The 23,174-nt window shown below is 42.2% G+C and overlaps 1 protein-coding gene across 1 annotated transcript in view; it reads left to right on the top strand.

Moving 5' to 3' along the window:
• Nucleotides 1-23,174, top strand: part of BMPR2 (bone morphogenetic protein receptor type 2) — a 346,911-nt gene that overhangs the window by 285,191 nt on the left and 38,546 nt on the right. Inside the window, 3 exon segments of the mRNA XM_030209147.1 lie at nucleotides 8,566-8,680; nucleotides 16,326-16,489; nucleotides 19,291-19,438. Of these exon segments, the coding sequence (XP_030065007.1) occupies nucleotides 8,566-8,680; nucleotides 16,326-16,489; nucleotides 19,291-19,438 (427 nt within the window).

Genomic DNA, 23,174 nt, shown 5'->3' with positions numbered 1-23,174 from the left:
TGGGGATCATTATTCAAAAAGACTTGTGCAGCTAACATCCACTAGTGACTAGTCCATCCAGCTAACATCCACTAGTCCATCTAGCCTACACATAGGTATACACATAAAGTAGCACATATGAGTTTATCTTGTTGGGCAGACTATATGGACCGTACAGATCTTTCTCTGCCGTCATCTACTATGTTATTATGTATTAATCGTATGTGTCCTAGCCAGATAACTTTTGGATCAACAACTCAATGTTTGACCAAATGTTATGCACATAAGAAGAGGAGGAGCAAGGGACAGTCCAGGCACCTGCCAAAAAGTTAACTAGATGATATTCAGCTGCTATCAGTATAAATGTTTCAGTTTGGTAGGACCACAGAAATAGTAGTGATAGGGGCACTGAATATCAGGCATAAAGATAAACTGATGTCATCCATAAGAATGTAAGAGTAGCCATACTGGGTCAGACCAGTAGTCCATCTAGCTTAGTATCCTGTTTCTAACAGTAGCCAACCCATGCCACAAGTACCTCACAGAAACCCAAAACATGGCAACATTCCTTGCTACAAATCCCAGGGCAAGCAGTTGCTTCCCCATGTCTGTCTCAATAGCAGACTATGGACTTTTCCTCCAGGAACTTGTCCAAACCATTTTTAAACCTAGATACGCTAACCGCTTTTACCACATCCTCCGGCAAAGAGTTCCAGAGCTCAACTATTTTTTGAGTGAAAAAATATTTCCTCCTATTTGTTTTAAAAGTATTTCTACTACTACTACTACTACTATAAATCACTTTTATAGGCTACCAGTCGTACGCAGTGCTTTACAATTAATCATGAAGAAGAAAGACAGTCCCTGCTCAAAAGAGCTTACAATCTAAATCAGGACAAACAGACAGGACCAAAAAGGATAAGGGAAGGACAGACAGAAGGACACATATATTTCCATATAACATCCTCGAGTATCCCCTAGTCGTAGTAGTTTTGGAATGAGTAAAAAATCGATTTACTTCTACTCGTTCTACACCACTCAGGATTTTGTAGACCTCAATCAAATCTCCCCTTATCTTTCTCTTTTCCAAGCTGAAGAGCCCTAACCTCTTTAGCCTTTCCTCATATGAGAGGAGTTCCATTCCCTTTATCATTTTGGTCGCTCTTCTTTGAACCTTTTCTAATTCCGCTATATATTTTTTGAGATATGGCGACCAGAACTGAACATAATACTCAAGGTGAAGTTGCACCATAGAACAATACAGAGGCATTATAATATTTTCAGTCTTATTCACCATCCCTTTCCTAATAATTCCTAGCATCCTGTTTGCTTTGTTGGCCGCCATCACCACAAATTGAGCAGAAGATTTCAGCATATTATGTACGACACCTAGATCTTTTTCTTGGGTGCTGACCCCCATGGTGAACCCTAGCATCAGGTAACCATGATTGAGATTATTCTTTCCAACATGCATCACCTTGCATTTGTCCACATTAAATTTCATCTGCCAGTTGAATGTCCAGTCTTCCAAGTTCCTAAGTTCTTCCTGCAATATTTCATTGTCCGCACATATTTGAACAACCTTGAATAGTACTTGTTCTGATTTCGATATTATTTATAAATATTTTAAATTTATAAATGGTATAGAAATCAGAACAGCCAGTACTGATTCCTGCAGCACTCCACTGTTCACCCTCCTCCATGGAGAGAAATGACACTTAACCCTACTCTCTGTTTTCTGTCCAATACCAAGTGGAGGAGTGGCCTAGTGGTTATGGTGGTGGACTTTGGTCCTGAGGAACTGAGTTTGATTCCCACTTCAGGCACAGCATCACCTTGTGACTCTGGGCAAGTCACTTGACTCTACATTGCCCCATGTAAGCTGCATTGAGCCTGCCATGAGTGGGAAAGCATGGAGTACAAATGTAACAAAAAAAAAAATTCCTAATCCACACCAGAACATTGCCTCCTATCCCATGACTCTTTAATTTTCTCAGGAGTCTCTTATCAAAGGTTTTCTGGAAATCTAGATACACTACATCAACCGGTTGACCTTTATCCTCATGTTTATTCACGCCTTCAAAGAAATGAAGCAGATTGATGAGGCAAGACTTTCCTTGCCTGAACCCATGCTGACTTTTCTGTTAAACCTGGAGTTTAATTCCTCTACTCCTGAAGAGCAATAAAAAACACTTTCCTTCCTTTTAATCTTAGTGCAAATAAAACTTTTAACAGATTGGCAATCACAAAATATATTTCTGACCAGCTGTTTGCCATTTATTGACCATATATCATTGACTCAAGAGAGAGGCATGAACTGAAACAGCATCTATACTGTGTTTTCTTATGTATCTGTTCTGAAACAGATTGCTTGTTAACAATTTATTTCACCTTGGTGCGCTCCCCTTATGTAAAGTAAAGCGTATTGCTTTGCCTGTGAAAAACCAAGGTTTTTAAAGCTTACCCCCTCATTCTGTAACTTGGCATCTCAAATTAGGCGCTGATTGCGTGTGTATGTTATAAATACCTAGCACTTAACATGCATAAGCGCTAGACTCCATTGTAACTTAAGCACACAAGTCTCTTAATACATGAGTGTGAGCGAGGCATGCACGTGGGCAGAGCATGGGTCAGCCATGTGTGGGTCTCCCATTTATGTGCGTAACTTACACAGTACCTTAAGTCAGGAGCAGCCCAAGGCAATCTGCTGCCTAAGACAGGGATGAAATGTTGCTCTGGCCCCCCAGCATCGTGCCACTCCCTGACAACTCCTTCCTGCCCTCCCACCTGCCAAGTTGTCAGGGATCCCCTTACACTGTGCCACTGGCACCAGCGTCTCCTCTGTACTGCGACCCGCCTCCGAGAAAATAGGAAGCTATATCAGAGAGGCAGGCCACAGTACAGAGGAGACCACTGGTGCCAGCGGCAGGGCAGCATATGGGAATCGCTGCCACCACTGACTTTTGAAAAACAAAAAAAGAAAGTAGGCTATGGAGGGGAGTTGAGGAAGGAAGGGGGGAAAGATGCCACTCCATAATTAATGCAGTCTGAGGCCCCCGCCTCAGTTGGCCTAATGGTAGGGCCATCACTGCCATACATTGCTTACTAAAATGCAGCATTTAAGTGTCAACAGTTATGCCTGTCATAAACATGGCTTAACTATTTGTGCCTACATTTAGCAGGCCAGTGCAACTTATGCTACTACTGTATAACGGCATCTGGATGCACAGATGCCATTATGGAATGTAACCAGGTACCTCTAGGTGCAGCCAAGGATAGAACAATCTCCTCCAGCCACAGGCTCCCGGTACAGTCAAGAAATAAATGTCCACCAGCAACTTCAATCTTAAAGACTTTATTCCATGCAGGTTTCTAGTAGACCTGATACACAGTTCCAACAGCAGCATTCACCTTCAATCTTAAGCACATATAAGCCATCTGAAAGTGTGTGGCAAATAGTCCCCTTTAAGCCGTAGGCTATCAGCACATACCAGGATTCAATACAGGCTCACAGTCAGCTCCAGTCTGGGCTCTTTATCCAGTGCACAATAAACAGGAGTTCAATTCCAAATAGAAGCAGTTCATTCAATTCATCACAGTTATATCACAAAGCAGCAGTTGCTACCTTCTACTCTCTTTACCTTCAGGAGAGTTCAATACTTTAGGGACTCCTCATACCCAAGGGATTTCAGCCTGCTTCAGTACTTTAGGGACCTCTCTTACCCAAGGGTTTTCAGCCTGCAACTGCTTCTCTCCCCTGGGACTCCTTCCCACCTGCCTAATCAATCCCTGGCTTCTGCTCTCACAACCAATCATTCTCCTTCCATTAGCTTCCCCCACACCCATACCAGCTGAGTAAGCATTAGACTAATGATGAGCTCCTGCACACAGGGTTTCCTAACTCTCTTTCCCCCTAGTGGCAGCCCATCTACGTCCTGCCAGCTTACACCCATGTCTTCCCCCTTTGCAGCTAGGAGTTTAGTCCAGGTTCCTTGCCTGCAATGCCTTCTGGGACTTGTATTTCAAACTGACACTGCCTTAACCCAACTATCCTGGATGTGACTTTATCACAGGAATTAGTAGTCAGCATGCGGCATCAGTATGCCCAAATCGTAGAACCCAGAACTGCCCCCTTAGCATCTTATATACTAACTGGTCAATATTCAAACCTATTTAACCGTCTGGGAACAGCTCTTGGCTGATTGAATACTGTCCAATATTTAGTGCTATTTAACCAGTCAGAACGGTTGCTGCCCGGTTAAATAGAGCTTAACTGGCTATCCTCTGCTGAATATCCGCACTTAGCGGCTGGCAAATAACTGGTTATATCACGCGATATAAACCGGGTTTTGGCAGTCATATTTGGCCACATCGAACCCTGGTATATCTTTGGCCGGTTTAAACATAACTAGCTATGTCTGACCTAGCCGGTTAACTGTGGATATTCAGCGCCAAACCGGCTATGTTTATCAGTTAAAATAGGCCTCTCTTTAACCTCTAAGCACTTAACCGGTTAGCACTGAATATCAGCTTAACCAGTTAACTTGCCTTGTCCAAAAATGAAACCGGATATTCAATGCCCATCACTGAATACAGGCTGGCATTGAATATCTGGTCTGAGCGCCGGCATCAGGCAGTCATTGCGCAGCTTGACACTAGCTTAATATCAGGAAGTAAACATTTTGCCCATTATTCAAAATGAGAGCAAACGTTTAGTAACTAGGCCCCTTAAAATGGTTTAAAAAAGCTAAAAGAAAAAGGCATGACAAAAAAATGGATGAACAGTTAACTATAGACTGAAAATGGAAATAAACCTTGGATCAGAGGTTTTATCTGGGGCTCCAGTGGTTATCAGCTGCTTTGACACTCTGCCAGTTCATCTCATCTAATCTAATGCTGTAACAGTAACTACAGTGGCATCATTAAAATATACTAGATAGACTTAACACAAACAAGCTTCTAAACAATTTGAAGGAGAGTGAAATCACTGTTCTGTTTCACACATTAATAAACATTTATTTAAAACTAGCAAAATCCTTGGTCTGTTCTTATCAGCAGTTTCCAACGTGTTTATTTTATAAGATATTTGACAGTTTGCCAATTATATGTCCTTTTCTGAAGGCTTTTAACTATTAAAAAAAACATTTGCTTCTGAAGAAAGGCCACTATTCCTGTTAACCAGTTCTGAAATTATATTTGCATTAGTTCAGCAGCAATGCTGTGCTCTGCCATGCAAAAGACCCAGGTTTGATTCCAAGAACCAGCTTTTGTTCCCTAAGGTCGGAGAAGGCAGTACCAACCATTCAGGGTTGACGTAATCATTTAAGACTAGAGGGCCACATCTTCTGTGGGGCAGCAAAGAGCCACTTCAGTCCAAGAAAAGCTATAGATTCTGACTTCTATTCAAATTCAGCCATTTACCCACAGGGATGATGGGCAATTTTCAAGGACACCATTTATCTAAGTTAAATGGCTTTTTGGAAATTTCCCTTATTGGGGGAAAATTTTTAAAGCTTTATCTCTGTTTAAAGCTTGTTTCACATTCAGAAAGGGCCTTTATAAAATTATGCATGGGAATAGATGCATAAACAGCAGGCAGGATTCTTCAGGGATGGCTGGATTTCATGAGGTGCAGTCTATAACCTACAGTCCAATGGTTGTCCTTGGCCATTGGGAGCTCTCGGCAATCAATGTACAAACATGTACCCTGATTAAGCATGAGGTGAGTGCTCCCCTTCCCTTCTCCACCTCAGCCTTGGCCCGTGGGCCTTAATGTGATGTGGCTGATCTGACAAAGGTCTCATAGGGTGTCTGCCACCAGGGTCATAAGGGCCAAGGTGATCTTCAGTCCCCCTCCTTCTTTCTGTGTATGGTTTCAGGACTTTGTGGGCCTATTCCTGAGTGTTGCAGAGTTTAGGCCAAGACATTCTTGAATTTCCGGCTGGGGGGATGGAGTATGACCTGCTGTCTACTTTCTTCTTTTCTGTCCCCTCTAATCCTCTATTCTCTGCCCTCTGCCCCCATCTGCTACTTTGGAGTTGAAGAGAACATAGGCCTTAGTATCCCAGGGCTGGCACAGCCCAGTAAGCACAGTAAGCATGGCAGGGGGGCACCAACCTCTGGAGGGCACCACAAGCCATACTTACAGGCATCTCCCATTTCCTTCCCTAGCCCCATTCTCAGTTGCTAGTTTCAGCCCCAGCCCCTAGTCTCCACCTACCCACCCTCAGCTCCTACGACAGTCCCTTCTTGTTCCTGCTGCCCTGCATTTTAAAATCTTTTACCTTGAATTGGCAGCCTGCTTCCTTCACAGACACTACCAATTCAAGGTAAAAGATTTTAAAATGCAGGGCAGCAGGAACAAGGGGGCTGTTGTTGGAGCTGAGGGTGGGCAGGTGGGGGCTGCAGCTGGGGCTGGAACTAGCAGCTGAAAAGGAGGCTAGGGATGGAACTTTAGGAAAGGCCATAGTACAGAAACAGTTCTCACCTCACTCTTAAGTGAGCTTCACTCTAATCTTAAACAGAGCAGGATTGCTCTACTCGTATCCTTAGATCTTTCAGCAGTCTTCGACCTTATTGATCACTCTTCTTAGTTCTCATCTAGCATCCTTGGGTATCTCTGGTGCAGTACTGCAGTGGTTCACTGCTTTTCTAGAACATCAAACTTTTACATTTGTTCAATCCACATCTACATCTTCATTCTATACACTTCCTGTGATGTTCCCCAGAGTTCAGTACTTTCACCGTCTCTCTTTAATCTTTTCATCAGTCCACTTGCACTACTTTTTCAAACCTATAGCATTAGTGCCTACTCGTATGCGGACGACTTCCTGCTGGTCTATTATACTGCTCCTGCATCTCCTACCTTCAGTGGTATACCGAGGGTGGGGAGGTGGGGGCAGTCCATCCCGGGTGCACTGTGCAGGGGGGGGGTGCTGGAAGCAGCCACACAGCTGTTAGCTCTGCTCCCTCTGATGTTACTTCCTGTTCTGGGGCAGGGAACTGGCAGAGCCGACAGCTGCGAGGCTGCTCCCAGCACCCCCAGGAGGTAAGAGCAATGCACTGGGGGGGAAGGTGATGCACCGGTGGGGTGCGAAGCAGCAATCCGCCCCAGGTGGCAGCCAACCAAGGAACACCACTGCCTACCTTAAGCGCCCTTCAGGATTGTCTACAGAAGGTAGCCATCTAGTTAAAAGAACACCGTTTGATCCTCAATCCTGATAAAATAGTAGCCTGTTGGATCACAGGCTCTTCATCGTTCATTCCTTCTCTAACACCGGTGCTTTTTGACAAGCAAATAGTTCCAGTCACTTCATTCAGATACCTAGGCATTCTTCTAGACTCAGCACGGTCATGTGCACCTCAGATCTCCCAAGTTTTGAAATCTGATTTCTTTTTTCTCCGTCATCTTAGAGTGGTCTACAATATTCTAGATTCAACCTCCCTCTCATCTCTGTGCTATGCCTATGTCAACTCTCGCTATGATTACTACAACTTTATGCAGGTATTACTAAGACCGGTATCAAACGAAAATACTGCAGTCTGTCTTATCTGTAATGCTAAATGACGTGATCATGTCTCTCCAGTGCTACAACATTTACATTGGCTTCTATTTGAATATTGGATTAAATTCAAAATTCTTGTGATGACATTCAAAATGCTGCATACTGCTACCCCCTCTTATTTGGCAACTCAGGTCATCCCTTATATACCTACCCGTACACTTTGCTCTTGAATGGAAAACAGGCTTGTTCTGTCACTACCAGCGACTGCAAAATGAGAATCCACGCGCTCCTCTGCATTTTTGTTTTCCTTGCCCTGGCCCTTTGGAACTCACTTCCTCAAAATCTTAGATTAGAGAATTCATATACTACAATGTAGAACCTGGAAATTGTTCTTGTTGTTATCCTTTCTGAACATTGTAATCTCAATTTGCTGCTGCTATAACTTTGCAAATTATGTATTTATGTGGAGTTTGCTCACACCTTTTTAGTACTAGCTCAAGATGAGTTACATTCAGGGTCATTAGGTATTTCCCTTCATATGCACCTAAAAATTTCTGCATCATGGGTAACATGCTACAAATTATTAGTTAATCTCACTCTGTCAAGGAGACAGTGCAATTCTAAAGGGGTACCAAATTTGCAAAAGTTTCTTCTTTCTTAACATTCAGCAAATTAACAGACACTCCATCTGCAGCAGTACATGCATATGTATTTGCCACAATTCAAATTCCTAGTTTTTTTTAAAGGGGGCATTCATTGCTAATCCTTCTGTGTGTTGTATACGGAACTGATATCATAGTGAATTGCAAATGATGATCTTGTAAACTGTGCCCATAGATGAATATTGAAGATTATGGATAAGGTTTATGAATGCAATTACTCTTTGTGCAATGCTAAGACCTAAATTCAGAGGTCTTTTCAAAAGAGAACTGGTTACTAAAATGACTGTAGCTCCACTTACTGTTTTTGTGCTGTTCATGCATGTTTGTGTAGGAATAACCTAGCAGGGTGTGGAACGTATGCTAGCATGATATTTGTTCATGGAGGAATAAAGTTCTGAATTTCTTCTTTTCCTTTACAGGGTTCTCTGTGCAAGTTCCTGAGTCTTCACACCAGTGACTGGGTGAATTCTTGCCGTTTGGCTCATTCTGTGACTAGAGGCCTTGCTTACTTGCATACAGAGTTATCACGAGGAGGTAAGATGACAGAAAGGGACACCTTTTTATTGTAATGTTTATATAATTTCTACATTAATCCTTAAAGCAACTTGAAAAACGTGGTAAGGATCAGGCTACCCAATCATTATCACAGGAGAACAAAGAAAAAAAACATATCTTCAATCAGAAGGAAAAAGAAAGTAAAATATAGGGAAAATTAGGGAGCAAAAATAAATAAATAAATAAATAAAAGATGATCTAATTAAGCAATACCCATCACTTGTGGGCAACAGAAACAATAAGCCAAGCTAGATTAGCCAAAGTAGCAATAAAACTCTGTAACTACTTTAGGGCAAGGAAAACAAAATTATTCCCTTCATATTTTATACAACATAGGCAAGGAAACTGAAGGAAAAATTTGCTCCAGTGGTCAAAATCTGTGGGTATATAGCCAGAAAGGCCTTTTGCAACATGTGTGGCCCATGAAAAATCAGAACATATAAAAACACATTGACCCAAAAACAAACCATCTAAGTGATAGAAATATGATCTCAGCACCCAATTCCTATCTGGTTGAAAGGCAAAAGTAATTATCAAGGTTGCACAGGAGAGATTAACTTGTTGAAAGTCTTCCAAGAATTTTATCAAGTTCAAACTATGTACGGAAAGTTTGGATTTAAGATCTCTACCCCCTAGTTTGCTTAGCAGATCTCACATAATAAACATGTGTTAAGTGAGGCGAGGCCTCCTTTGGAATTTGGAGAAGCTCCAAAAGATATTTCTTCACTGTATCAACCAGCAACACTAAAGTTGACTTACAAATCTCAAATTGAGTCTTCTCATCTGGTTCTCCAGTGCTTCCAACTTATAATGTACCACATCTTTGTCCTTAATCAAGGCCACCTTACAGTTCTGTAGATCTATGTTGTTGCTCCATTATCCCCATTCTCTCATCATACACTCTCACTTGGGTTTGCAGTAATTCCACATTCTCTATAAACGTATCCAGTTGCTCTGATGGGGATTTCTCCAACCCATAGCTGCCACCACCACCTCAGTAAATGCTTTACCAGAGACCCACCCAGGATAGCTACATTTAGTTCCAATAGAGTCCTTAATCGCAAATCTGAGCTTAAAAGCCTCTTCATTCACCACACCTATAACTGGGGTTAAAGAGTAGCTGGGTTCAACCCCTCCAAAAAAAAGCACTGCCACAAGTGCTGTCATACCACCTTTCAACACAGTCCCAACTTCGCATACACCAATCGTTGTTTTACTTCCGGGTCTCCAAGGTATTGTATTTCTCAGGGCTGAATGAGAAATCGGCATTCTCCATTAGTGCAAATTCTCCAGCACTGTGTACACGTTCCAGAGCAGATGATTCCCCTGATGCAAACACTAGAAAGGAGTTTAAAGTCTGCTGACCAGCGGGAACAGAAGCATTGACTACATTGGGAAGGGTATGCATTCTGCCCTTACGCTTTTCTATCAGGGTTGCATTTCCACTGAATCTTGCAGCAGAGCTCCTAAGAACATAAGCGTTGCCATACTGGGACAGACCAAAGGTCCATCAAATCCAGCATCCTGTTTTCAACAGTGGTCCATCCAGGTTACAAATACCTAGCAAGATCCCAAAACAGTACAATACATTTTATGCTGCTTATCCTAGAAATAAACTCATCACACCATATCTGCTTCTGAGACCACATTGCTGTACTCCCAAATGGGCACTTTCAGCAGAGTGATTGAATCGGGTTTAAATGATAAAATATATAGATATACACAGAAAGTTTTGGTTTATTTGGGCCTTTCTCCCAATTGTTGGATTTTTTTGTTTGTTTCACACATTCGTTTTAATGGTAGATTTTTAAGTTACACCGCCTTGAGTGAATTCCTTCAATAAGGTGGTAAATAAATCCTAATAAATAAATAAATATGGTGCATTAAAACTTAATACTAAGGAGGGTAATTACTAAGCTGTGGTAAAATCTCATTTTACTGCAGATTAATTAACAATGGAGTCATTAACCTGTGATAACTCAGTACTGCCGGTTAGTAACTCTCGCAGTATAGAAAGAATGCAACTTCTGCTTCCTAGGAGTATCATGTGGTCTAGTACTCCTGAGAATCCTTCTTAAAGAGGTCACTGGTGAAAACGTGCTATGCAGACTCCCCCAAAATACTTCCTTACCCCCCAACAACCACTTTAAAAAACACTTATCAACCCCCTCTCCCCATCTAGAAGAAGACCCCCCTCATCCACAGACCCTCCCCCAGGAACCAGTATAGGTGCCTTTCCCCTGCTGGGCCTACCTCCATAATCTCTTGTGCCTAGTGGTATAGAACAGAAGTTAATCCACAGTTGCTTCAAATGGCATCGGGTGACCCCTATAAGTAGTCTCACAGTAGTACCGCTAGAGGTCCAGCTGCCATAGTAATGAGATTCTTTGCATGGATTTTCATGCTTTGCATCTCATTATGATAAAATAACACAATTTTGCCATTTAGCCCACAATAAGAGGAAAATATTATGCGTCGTTTCCTTATCATATGTTAGTACCTACTCCCATAACTGACTTAACACCAATTAAGTCATAGGTTAAAGAACGTTAACTTGATTTTATGCACACTAAATTTGTAAGGCACAGTAACAAACCAAATAAGCACTAATGACTGTATACACCTAATATGAGATGATGCATGGTATTGAGAGGGAATCCGATAAGTAAAAGGTTCACACACTTTGTGCAGACTCGTACAGAATGGCAGACAAAACAACTGCATGCTGTTTTTAATGCTTTTGAGTTCATGATAGAATCTCTGCCAAATAATATAAATTCCTGTCATTTACAATTCTTATATGTATCTCTGCAGAAGGGAGCACATCTAGCAAGAGATTTCATCATCACAGATAAAATCTATTTTGGAATAAGAATATTAAGTCAATATTTATCATATTATGAAATGCTAAAGAGTTCCCAAATGCTTTGTGTTATCAAACAAGCACAAACAATCCTTGGCCAGCCTTCTTATCTTTAATCTTGTTTGTAAAATTTCTACCCCATTTTTAGAAATAGTTTATCCATGGGCCATAACATACTGTAATTACCCCTATCTTGAAGAAATCAGGATCTGACATAGCTGACCCATTCAGTTTTTGTCACATCTCAAACTTACCAGTTCTCTCTAAGATCATAGAAAAATTTGTCTTAAATCAGCTCACCACTTCCCTTGATAAGAGTCTGGCTCTTCACCCAGGTAATCAGTCTTTTGTTGCAGCCACAGCACTGATTCCCTTATCATTTCCCTGACCAACAAAATCAAAATGCAGTTTCCATTATTATGGTATCTCTGGATCTATCAGCCGCTTTCCACTTAGTGGATCTACACTTCTCTTCATTGCCTCCATGATCTTGGCATTTGTAACCACTAGTAATGCGAGACTACTGCTATGGCTGCCATTTTCATTTAGAAACTTCCAGGAACGAGTTGAGTTCACTCCTCCCCTAAGGACTATTGGACCACCAGGGCTAGTAGATAGGCCATGGGGAGGGCAATGTTCTCAGGGGTGTAGGGGCTATATGTATACTCTGCTTATGTGGGTCCTGGCCAGTATTCAGCCAGGACTCATATCTTATGCAAGTCCCAGCTGAATATCTGCGGGTGTCAGACTTGTAAGTTCTTGTACCAAGTAGAGCGCTGCTGAGCTCGGTACTCGGACCAGGTTCTGCTTGGCGGCTGGACAACACTGGGTTTCACCTGCGCTGACCGCTGTTCCCCAGAGGTTGAGCCCCTAGGTGCGGGTGGCCTGCAGGACTTACGGGACGGAGCTAGAAGTGAGGTGATGAATGTATCGGCCAGGCAGGCAGCAGGTCAAGAGAGTAATCCAGGTACAAGCGGCAGTCAGTAGGCAGGCGGCAGGCAAGAGAGTAATCCAGGTACAGGTGAAAGTCAGTAGGCAGGCGGCAGGCAAGAGAGTAATCCAGATGCAGGCGAAAGTCAGTAGGCAGGCAAGAGAGTAATCCAGGTACAGGCAAGTCAGTAGGCAGGCGGCAGGCAAGAGAGTAATTCAGGTACAGGCAAGTCAGTAGGCAGGCAAGAGAGTAATCCAGGTACAGGCGAAGGTCAATAGGCAGGCAAGAGAGTAATCCAGATGCAGGAGAAAGTCAGTAGGCAGGCAAGAGAGTAATCCAGGTACAGGCAAGCCAGTAGGCAGGCGGCAGGCAAGAGAATAATCCAGATGCAGGAGAAAGTCAGTAGGCAGGCAAGAGAATAATCCAGGTACAGGCAAGTCAGTAGGCAGGCGGCAGGCAAGAGAGTAATCCAGGTACAGGCAAGTCAGTAGGTAGGCAGAAGGGTAATCCAGGTACAGGCAAAGTCAGCACGACGAGACCAGTAGATAAGAAGCAGACTACAGAGTTAGAAACACCTACCAAAGTAGAAGCCGAAGCATGGAGTCCAGGGAGAGCTCAGCTGATAAAGGGCTGGCGTCTGACATCAGCAGGGAGAAGGGGCACAGCCATAGGACAAGAGCAGGGGAAGGAGGACCCAGAAGACCAATAGGAGAGAAGCAAGGGAAGCCAGGCAGAGGAAGAGCAGACCCAGGTGGGTGGAAGCAAAGCAATCAAGGAGCCTGGAAGCCAGGCAGAGAGAGAGAGCAGAAACAGGTGCATGGAAGCAAAGCAATTAAGGAGCCTGCAACCACCGCTCTCTGAACAAACCCAGAGAGGACTACACACACACGGCTCAGGCAGTGCCAGTCGACGGGACCCCACGCAGCCCGAGGACGCCCGCTTGCGTTGAGGTAGGGACATGGACAGCGGGGACACACAAAAGTTCTGGCAGCTAGCTTCAGTCCGCCCAGTTATTCAGTGACGGCTCTCATACATGGCCCAGCATTGAGTGTCCAGGGCTAGTTTAGTGGCAGTGGTCAGCATTTAGAAAACACTGCTGCTGGCTGAAGATTGGTAAGCTTTCCTTCAAACCCCAGATCCCCTCTGTCATCCATTCCTCCATGTTGGCTTTCGTTCAGATCTGTTCTGTTAAATTTCTTCCTGCTCATTCATCTTAAGACGCTTACTTTCTCACTTGTCTTTTCCCATCTTGACTATTGTATATAATGGCCTCCCTCTCAGCTCCTCAATCAACTTCAAACTCATCCAATCTATTGAACTCATTCACAGTGCCTGCCCATTAGTCATGTTTCTCTTCTGGAAAAAGAGCACTGGCTTTCCCATCTCAGCTCACTTAAAGTTCAAGGCCTGCCTCTGGGTTGATTTGTGCATTATTCACCAGCACGTCCCCCTCCCCCCAACTTGGTGATTCTCAGAAATACCTATGTATCTTCTCACTCCTTTCAATCTGCCCAAGCTTCACTTCTCTCCGTATTCTCCCTTTCCTGTATCCATCTGGAGATTTCAGAGGAATCTGTTTTTGTCTATTTAAGTTTATTTATTTTATTTATTTGTTACATTTGTATCTCACCTTTTCCCACTTATTAGTAGGCTCAAAGTGGCTTACATAGTTCCGGAGAGGTGGTTACAGACTCCAGTGTGAACAAATACAGTATAGGGGTACTATTACAGTGACAAATACAGTAAAGAAGTATCGGTAAATAGGTTGGGGTGATTCAGACAAAATGTTAGGGTGTGATCATGCGTTGGGGTTGAAAACTGTCCGTTTCTTGATTATAATGCCATATTTCATTATTCGGTGTTTATGTCAGATACTGTGGGGTATGCCTTCTTGAACAGGTGAGTTTTTAGTTTTTTTTCTGAATTCTAGATGATTATTCGTAGATTTCAGGTGTTTTAGTAGAAAATTGCAGAGCTGTGTGCATATGTAAGAGAAACTTGACGCATATATTGATTCATACTTCAGGCTTTTTACAACTTGGGAAGGGAAGAGTTAAGTACGTTCTGGCTGATTCAATTGTATTTCTAATTGGTAAGTTGATTAGTTCAGACATATAGCTCGGAGCTGGACCATGTATTATTCTGTGAACAAAGGTACAAATCTTGAAAGCTATACGTTCCTTGATTGGTAGCCACATCTACACTGAAACATCCCTGCCCAAATTCAAAAAACAGTCAAATCCTATCTTTTTAGACTTGCATTTCAGTGACACCTTGGCAACACCTGGGACTTCAGTTCTCCTGACTCTCTCTTTTTCTCTACTATGTCCCCTGCTCTACGCCCTTACTCTGACCTCATTTTTATGGCTCTCTCGTGCCCTTTTTCTTTTGTAAATTGCCATACTGTACCCTCAGGTGTTTTTTGGTGGCATTACTGTATTGGGACAGACCGAAGGTCCATTGAGTCCAGTATCCTGTTTTCGAACAGTAGCCCAATCTAGGTCACAAGTACCTGGCAGGATCCCAAAGAGGTTTACTCCAGGAATAAGCAGTCGGTTTTCCCCAAGTCCACCTTATAACAGTTTATGGACCTTTCCCAGGAACTTGTCCAAACCTATTTTAAACCCAGTTTTTACTATATTCTCTGACAATGAAATTCCAGAATTTAATTATACATTGAGTGAAGAAATATTTTTCTCCAGTTTGTTTTAAATGTACTATTTAATACCTCCTAGTCCTTGTACTTTTGAAAAGAGTAAACAGCGATTCACATCTACCCATTCCACTCCACTCAGTATTTTATAGATCTCTTCTCAGCTGTCTTTTCTCTAAGCTGAAGAGCCCTGATATCTTTATCCTTTCTTCATAGGGAAGTCGTCCCATCCCCTTTATCATAATGGGTCGCCCTTCTCTGTACCTTTCTAATTCAGCAATATTTTTTGAGAGGGTAGTGACCAGATGTTACACAATATTTGAGGTGTGGTCATGCCATAGAGCAATGTAGAGGCATTATGATATCCTCCATTCCTTTCCTAAACATTCCTAACATTCTATTTGCTTTCCTGGCCCCCGGTATATTAAGCATGTACAAATAAATCCTATAAATCTCTTGTCTTTACATTATTTCTTAGCTTTGGGAAGCTCCTTATGATTTCCACTGGTGGGTAACAGAAAAGAATAGCATTTGAGAAACCTTCTAGGCTGTCTTTTCTGTCACTATTAACTGGTATCTCAGGTCCTGCTTCTTGAATGGCATTTGCAAGCAAGTTTAATTTAATGTACTATTTCTAATGACTCAGGTCAGGCATTGGCTTGGACTTGAATGATATTGCATCCCACGCTGCATTACACAGGAGGTTGTTTCGATACACGGTAACAGATACAAAGACAGCAAAGGTGGTCCAGGAAGGAGGAGCAACCAATGATGCCAATCTTAAAGTCTTTTGAAGAACGATCCAACTTGGCCAAGTTGGAAAATAGAGCCTTCATCAGGGTCATCAGATTCTTAAAAATAAATATAATGGACACATGATAGGACACATTCATTTGCGAGTATAAAAGACACTGGTCACACAGAAGCGATTAGCTCTATTGTCGAAACTTGGCCAAGTCAGGTCTTTCTTCAGTAAAGACTTTGATTGCATTATTGGTTGTTCCTCCTTCCTGGGCCACCTTTGCTGTCGTTGTGTCTGTACTGATTCTGCAAAGGTCATAGTCCTCTGTTTCTGATAAACCATGGCTAGCGGGTTATTGGTTTGAATGACTGGAGTTTACTACCTTTACATGGAGAGAGTAAACAATATAATATGTACTTTGTTATGTCCCAACAGACCATTACAAGCCAGCAATTTCTCATCGGGACCTAAACAGTCGTAACATTCTGGTTAAAAATGATGGCACATGTGTCATTAGCGATTTTGGACTGTCTATGAAGTTAACTGGAAATAGACTGGTGCGTCCAGGTGAAGAGGACAATGCAGCATAAGTGAGGTGAGTGTATCATGAGGGACGCACAGCTATGAATATACACTTCTAACAGAGTCCACAGCACAATATGCTGCTGTACAGGAGAATCTGCATTGTATGAGAATACAAGCTGCTTATATGTAGCTGAGAGCTTCTGTGAGAGGATATGATAGAGTCTTTATCATTTTTTTCAGCTAGTCTTTGTGATATGGGACAGAGCCCTGGTCCCCTGCAGGTCTGTAGCAAGAGCTGCAAAACTCAGCCATTGCTGCTGAATTAAAAGGTTGCTATGGAATTACAGAAATCAGAAACCATTTTCCCTCTCACCCTGATTCTTTCCAGATGATTCTTGGGCTTACCTTCTTTTCCCCCACCTCTCTCACTTCTCATCTGCTGCTGATGGTCAGAGCTAACATAATTAAAAGCTAACAAGAATTAAAAGGTAAGCAACAGTACTTTGGGTCACCTCCTCTAACCTCCTCTGCTACCAAAGCCAGAGTGTGGAACTATGAATTGCATGGCACTATAGTATCCCTTGTTGTCCTGGTATTCAAAGTCACTAATTCATTTAATACTACCTACATGATACACTTTATACATCAGCTGGAAAGACAGTTAATAGATAGGGAAGCCAAGTTATTAAATCAAGGTGGTGGTGAGAAGTAATAAGGCCTTAAGTTTAGTCCAGGTAGGATGAATTTTTGTTGCATTGTTAAGTTGCATTCTCTTCACAAATTTCCCAAGTACCATTTTAGCACAGCCCATTTATTTAGGCTCCATTCCTCTCTCTGAACAACAAAATACAAAATTCTGGGTGCCATCTTAGATGAATCCCTAAGTTTTGAGCATCAAATATCTGCAGTTGTTAAAATTTGCTATTACAGATTGAGGCAAATTTGCTCTATTTGGCCATTCCTTCATCCTTCTGCTATAAATATCCTTATTCACTCATTTGTAATCAGTAAACTTGATTATTGTAATTCACTTTATCTGGGTTTAAGAACAATAGACATTTGATGCTTAAAGTTAGTTCAGAACACAACTATTAAATTAATCACAGGAAAGAAGAAATTTGATCATGTCACTGCTCTTCTCAAGCCCATTGGCTCCCTTTTCCTCATCATATAATCTTTTAAGCTCCTTCTTTTGCTTTTTAAGGTTCATTATTCAGATGAGCCACTTTATCTCTCTTGTCTGTTGATACCCTACTCTACATCACTAACTTTACGCTCATCCTTTCAAAACAGATTAGTGATACCATTGTTTCGAAAATGGGTCTATCTGCACACCAGGGAGAAGTTCAAGCTCCAGAACATTGGAATAAATTACCACAATCACTTTGCTCTCAGATAATCTTACAAATGTTCAAATTAGAATTTAAAAATTTCTTAGTTTTGGATGCATACTCTTACTTTTTGATATGTCTACATCCTATGGACGCAGCAGGTGGGCCTATTTGACAAGATAATTCAGGCAAACCCTTCCTTCCCTTTTACGCTTTATTTTCTTTCCTATCTTGCATTGTACTTCTACCCTGCTTTCCTTAATTTTGTTTTGTTATTTACCCCTCCCTTCCCCCTGTATTTTAGATTGTAACCTGCTCAGATGTCTGTACGATGGGTGGGATAGTAAATCCTAATAAACCTTATATGGATTTAATGGTTTTCCCTTCCTCTTTTCGGGATGTGAACTTATTTGAGTGCTACTTGTACTTAATTATTGAAATGTAAATTAAAAATAAATACACGGGTACACGCTTAGAGTACATACATACATTTATACCAGCTTTGGAACAGATATGTGTGCATCAACATTTGTGTGCTATTGGAACATGGATTTTGCAGCTTTCTGAGTGTACTCTGGGCAGGTACACATATCCTATATAATAAAACTCACCCTCAACGTTCTGAGGACACTGATGTCAGTGTCACTTCCTTCGGGTTCGAAGAGTTCGTGGTGGTGAAGCCACCGAAATCACTGTCTCTGGGCCCCGCCCTCGTGTCAAACGTGATGACGTCGAGGGCGGAGCAATGGCATCACAGAGCGAGGGCGGAGCAATGGCGTCAGTGGCTTCACAACTCAGGAGATGAAGGTGGCGTGCATTGATGAGGTGCGGAGCAATGGCGGTCAGTGGCTTCACAATGCCGAAGGGGTGGGTAGGGGGGGGTTCGGGAGGAAAACCTTGCTAGCGCCCGTTTCATTTGCTCCAGAAACGGGCATGTTTTACTAGTCTTTTATAAAGTATTCATATATGTTGCCCCCCCCCCCAGGATCACCTTTGTGGGCTGTATAAGAATGTGAAAAGAAAAACAGAAGTAGGGGAGGACCAACAAAAAAAGTGAAAAAAGGAAACCTTGTAGTCAAAGAATGACAAATGCCAAGTTTGTTGTAAAAATGATAAAACGTGGACCAACAAGTCTGCATAAAACAAATCTCCAAAGACTCAACACAGTGCCTTGTTTTGGCACAACTGCCTGCCTCAGGAGTAACAATGATTTGAAAACTTCTAAACACAAGTATCTGTAGTTTGGGGGTTTAAAGCATCCTCATGGGAAATTATCGGTTTAAGTGCTTTCACTGCTAAACTGTTCCAAAAAGGTTTAGTATATATGACATACACTAAACCTTTTTGGAGCATTTAGCAATTTATGTCATTCTTTAACTCCAAGATTTCCTTTTTTTTACTTTTTTGTTTGTCCTCCTCTACATCCGTGTTTCTTTTCTATTTTTTCATAGGGGACTTTACCCCTTTGAGTTCAGTACTAACATAAGGATTTATTGTTGGTGTCTATAAGTGTGTTTCAGCATGTTGCCTCTGTGTCTCTGCAGGTTGGTACAATCCGCTATATGGCCCCTGAAGTTCTAGAAGGAGCAGTAAACTTGAGGGATTGTGAATCTGCTCTAAAACAAGTTGATATGTATGCACTAGGTCTTATTTATTGGGAGATCTTTATGAGATGCACAGACCTTTTCCCAGGTAAGAAAAGACATTTACTCAACAAAACATCATTAAAAAAAAATGTTGTTAGCTGTGTCTCAATGTTTCCTGTAGCGGAACAGTAAAATCTTTATTCAAAGTTCATCTTTCTTAAGTTATGAAATAAGAAATAGAAAGGGACGTTAGCTTGGTGCAGGTTCTACTGTGTTGTATGGTGGGATGTTCAGAGTCTCTGGGTGCACTGACGAATGGTGCAGGACTAGGGAGGAAGGGAAGGCAAATGTTGCTACTATGAAGACTCTTTACTAACCAACAGGCAGTACTGAAGCTGTGCTTTGTAAAAGTATCCCTTGGACTGGGGGTGGGTCTCTGTATCCACACAGACGTGTTATATGGGGAAGGGGAAACAAAGATAGTGGGATGGAAATGGGGAGAAATTTGAAAAGAAAAGAAATGTGAAAGACCCCTGAAGTTCTCCAGCAGTGTGGTAGGTCAAAAATATCTGTGATTTTTTTAAAGGCATTTTGGTATCTTACTGCCATCTATCGTTCAATTCTGGTATTTCTATTAGCATGTCTCAAAAATAGCATGAAGATAAGAGTGCAAGAGCAGCATTGCACCAGTGTAATACCCAGTGTACCTGAATGTAACTCACCTTGAGCTACTACAGAAAAAGGTGTGGGCAAAATCTACATAAATTGCACCACAGTTTAAATTTGATATTGGTTAAGTATTGACTATGCCATACGGTTTAACTCTTAGAATCCTTTGGAATTTTTTTCTCATTGAGAGGTTTACTAAAAAGCTAAATGAAAATATTTGTTTGAAAAAAAACTGTAGACCTGGACATTCCAAATTAATAGTTCATATTCTACTTCATTTTCCCATTTCCAGCATTTCAGATCCTTCCTCATCAACATTAATGTGTGTGCAACATTAGTTTAGACATCTTGGAGGCTGGGTGGAAAATGCCAGTAAACCTGAATTATAACCTGAGTTGATTATTTTAGGGTCAATATTTAAAGCCATTTAACTCAGTATGAGGTAATATTCAGCAGCACTTACCTGGATCTGAGCAAGTGCAAAGTGATGCATGTGGGAAAGAAGAACCCGAACTATAGCTACATAAGGTTCCGTGTTAGGAGTCATCGACCAGGAAAAGGATCTAGAAGTCATCATTGACGATACTTTGAAGCCCTCTGCTCAGTGTGCGTGGCGGCAAAGAATGCAAATAGAATGTTAGGTATTATTAGCAAAGGAATGGAAAATAAAAACGAGGATGTTATAATGCCTTGTATCGCTCCGTGGGGCGACCGCATCTTGAATACTGTGTGCAAATCTGGTCACTGCATCTCAAGAAAGATATATTGGAATTAGAAAAGGTACAGAGAAGAGAGACAAAAATGGTAAAGGGGATGGGACAACTTCCTTATAAGGAAAGGCTGAACCGGCTAGGGCTCTTCAGTTGGAAGAAAAGACGGCTGAGGGGAGATATGATAGAGGTGTATAAAATAATGAGTGGAGTGGAACGGGTAGATGTGAATCGCTTGTTTACTCTTTTCAAAAATACTAGGACTAGGGGGCACACAATGAAGCTACAAAGTAGTACATTTAAAATGAATCGGAGAGAATATTTCTTCACTCAACGTGTAATTAAACTCTGGAATTCATCGCCAGAAGATGTGGTAAAAGCAGTTAGCTTAGCGGGGTTTAAAAAAGGTTTTGGATCGTTTCCTAAAAGAAAAGTCCATAAGCCATTATTAAAATGGACTTGAGAAAATCCACTTCTTATTTCTAGGATAAGCAGTATAAAAAGTATTGTACTGTTTTGGTATCTTGCCAGGTACTTTGACCTGGATTGGCCACTGTTGGAAACAGGATACTGGGCTTGATGGACCTTTGGTCTGTTCCAGTATGACAACACTTACGAACTTATGTATTTACGTACTTATGGATAGTGCCACTGAATCAGGGTTGTAGCCAGACATATCATTTTGGGTGGACCCATAGTTAAGATGGATGGGCCTTCCAACCCCCCACCCTCCCCGTCCTGTATCTCTCTCCCTCTCTGCCCCCAGATCCAGCATTTGCCCCCCCCCCCCACACCCGTAGCCTGACAGCTTCCCTCTCCCTGCTCTACCTCAGCACCTTAGCCAGCAGTAGCAGCAATGCATGTTTGCTGCCTGAACATAAGAACACAAGCGTTGCCATACTGGGACAGACTGAAGGCCCATCATGCCCAGTTTCTTGTTTCCAACAGTGGTCAATCCAGGTCACAAGTACCTAGCAAGATCCCAAAAGCCTTCCCTTTGCTGTGTCCTGACAAAGAGGAAATGGGAACTGATGTCAGTGAGGGCAGTATACAGCAGAAGGAAGCCTGAAAGGCCTGAGCAGACAGCAGATGTGCATCATAGCTGCCACAAGCAAAGCTGAGTTAGAGTGGGAGGGATGGTTTAGAGATGAAGGGTTGCCAGATCCAGGGGCAGAGGAGAGAGAGAGAGAGGGGAGCAAGATAGCTGCCACAGAATTGTTTGGGAGAGCCTGATAGGGTGGGCCTGAGCCAAGAATGTGTGAATCTGTGCCCACTGCACTGAATATCCCCTCTAACCGCTAAAGCTGAAACCAGTTACTGTGTGGGGCAATCTAGGGTGGAGTCAGCACATTTTTTAAATTTTTTGTTACATTTGTACCCCGCGCTTTCCCACTCATGGCAGGCTCAATGCGGCGGGCAATGGAGGGTTAAGTGACTTGCCCAGAGTCACAAGGAGCTGCCTGTGCCGTGAATCGAACTCAGTTCCTCAGTTCCCCAGGACCAAAGTCCACCACCCTAACCACTAGGCCACTCCTCCACTCCACATAACCACATAAGTGCCAATGTTCAGCTCTCAACCAGTTAAGCTAACTGGCCAAATAGGACCACATAAATAGTGCTATCTTTGTCCTCCTCATGCTAATATAGCTTTGATAACTTTATTACTGAAGCCAGGTAAATCATGTGAAAATGTAGATGCTTACAAACCAATATCGCTTCTCAATGTAGATATAAAATTGTTATCAAAAATATTGACTGAGCGCTTGGCGCAATGTTTGCCCTGGTTGATTGGATCTGAACAAGTAGGGTTCATTCGTCAACGTCAATCAGTGCATAATGTCAGGCATTTACTTCTTGCAATGGCTCGTAGTCAGGAACTTCAACTTGCATTTTGGTAGTAAATTTAGATGCAGAAAAAGCTTTTGACAGGGTGAGCTGGGATTACCTATTCCACACACTATTTTATATGGGCTTCCAGGTTGGTTTCTTTGTGCGATGCAATCTTTATATCATCACCCTATAGCCTGCCTGTTGGTAAATGGTATTAAGGGGACAGAGTTCCCTATAGCACGAGGCACTCGGCAAGGCTGCCCCCTTTCCCCTCTACTTTTCCTACTTTCGCTAGAGCCTCCGTTACGTAGGCTCACAGTGTCACATTTTGTGAGGGGGGTGTCCATTGTGAATCAGCACATTAAAACTTTAGCATATGCAGATGATTTGTTATTGGTCTTGACTAACCCATCTCAATCTCTTGAAGCTTTACTTGTGTGCTTGAGGCATTTTGGCCAATATTCGGGATTTATGTTAAATTTGGATGTCCTATGCTGTTTCGTTACTACCTGGAACTCAGATGCAATGGCAGAGGGTTTTCCCGCTAAAATGGGCCCAGAGGTCAATTAAATATTTAGGTGTGCATATACCTGCAGATCTTACACAACTGTACACATTAAATATACAGAGATT

Source organism: Microcaecilia unicolor, chromosome 7, assembly GCF_901765095.1.
Source record: "Microcaecilia unicolor chromosome 7, aMicUni1.1, whole genome shotgun sequence".
Taxonomy (NCBI): Eukaryota; Metazoa; Chordata; class Amphibia; order Gymnophiona; family Siphonopidae; genus Microcaecilia; species Microcaecilia unicolor.
The sequence above is the reverse complement of the archived record's forward strand: the minus strand, read 5'-3'. Positions and strand labels throughout refer to the sequence as shown.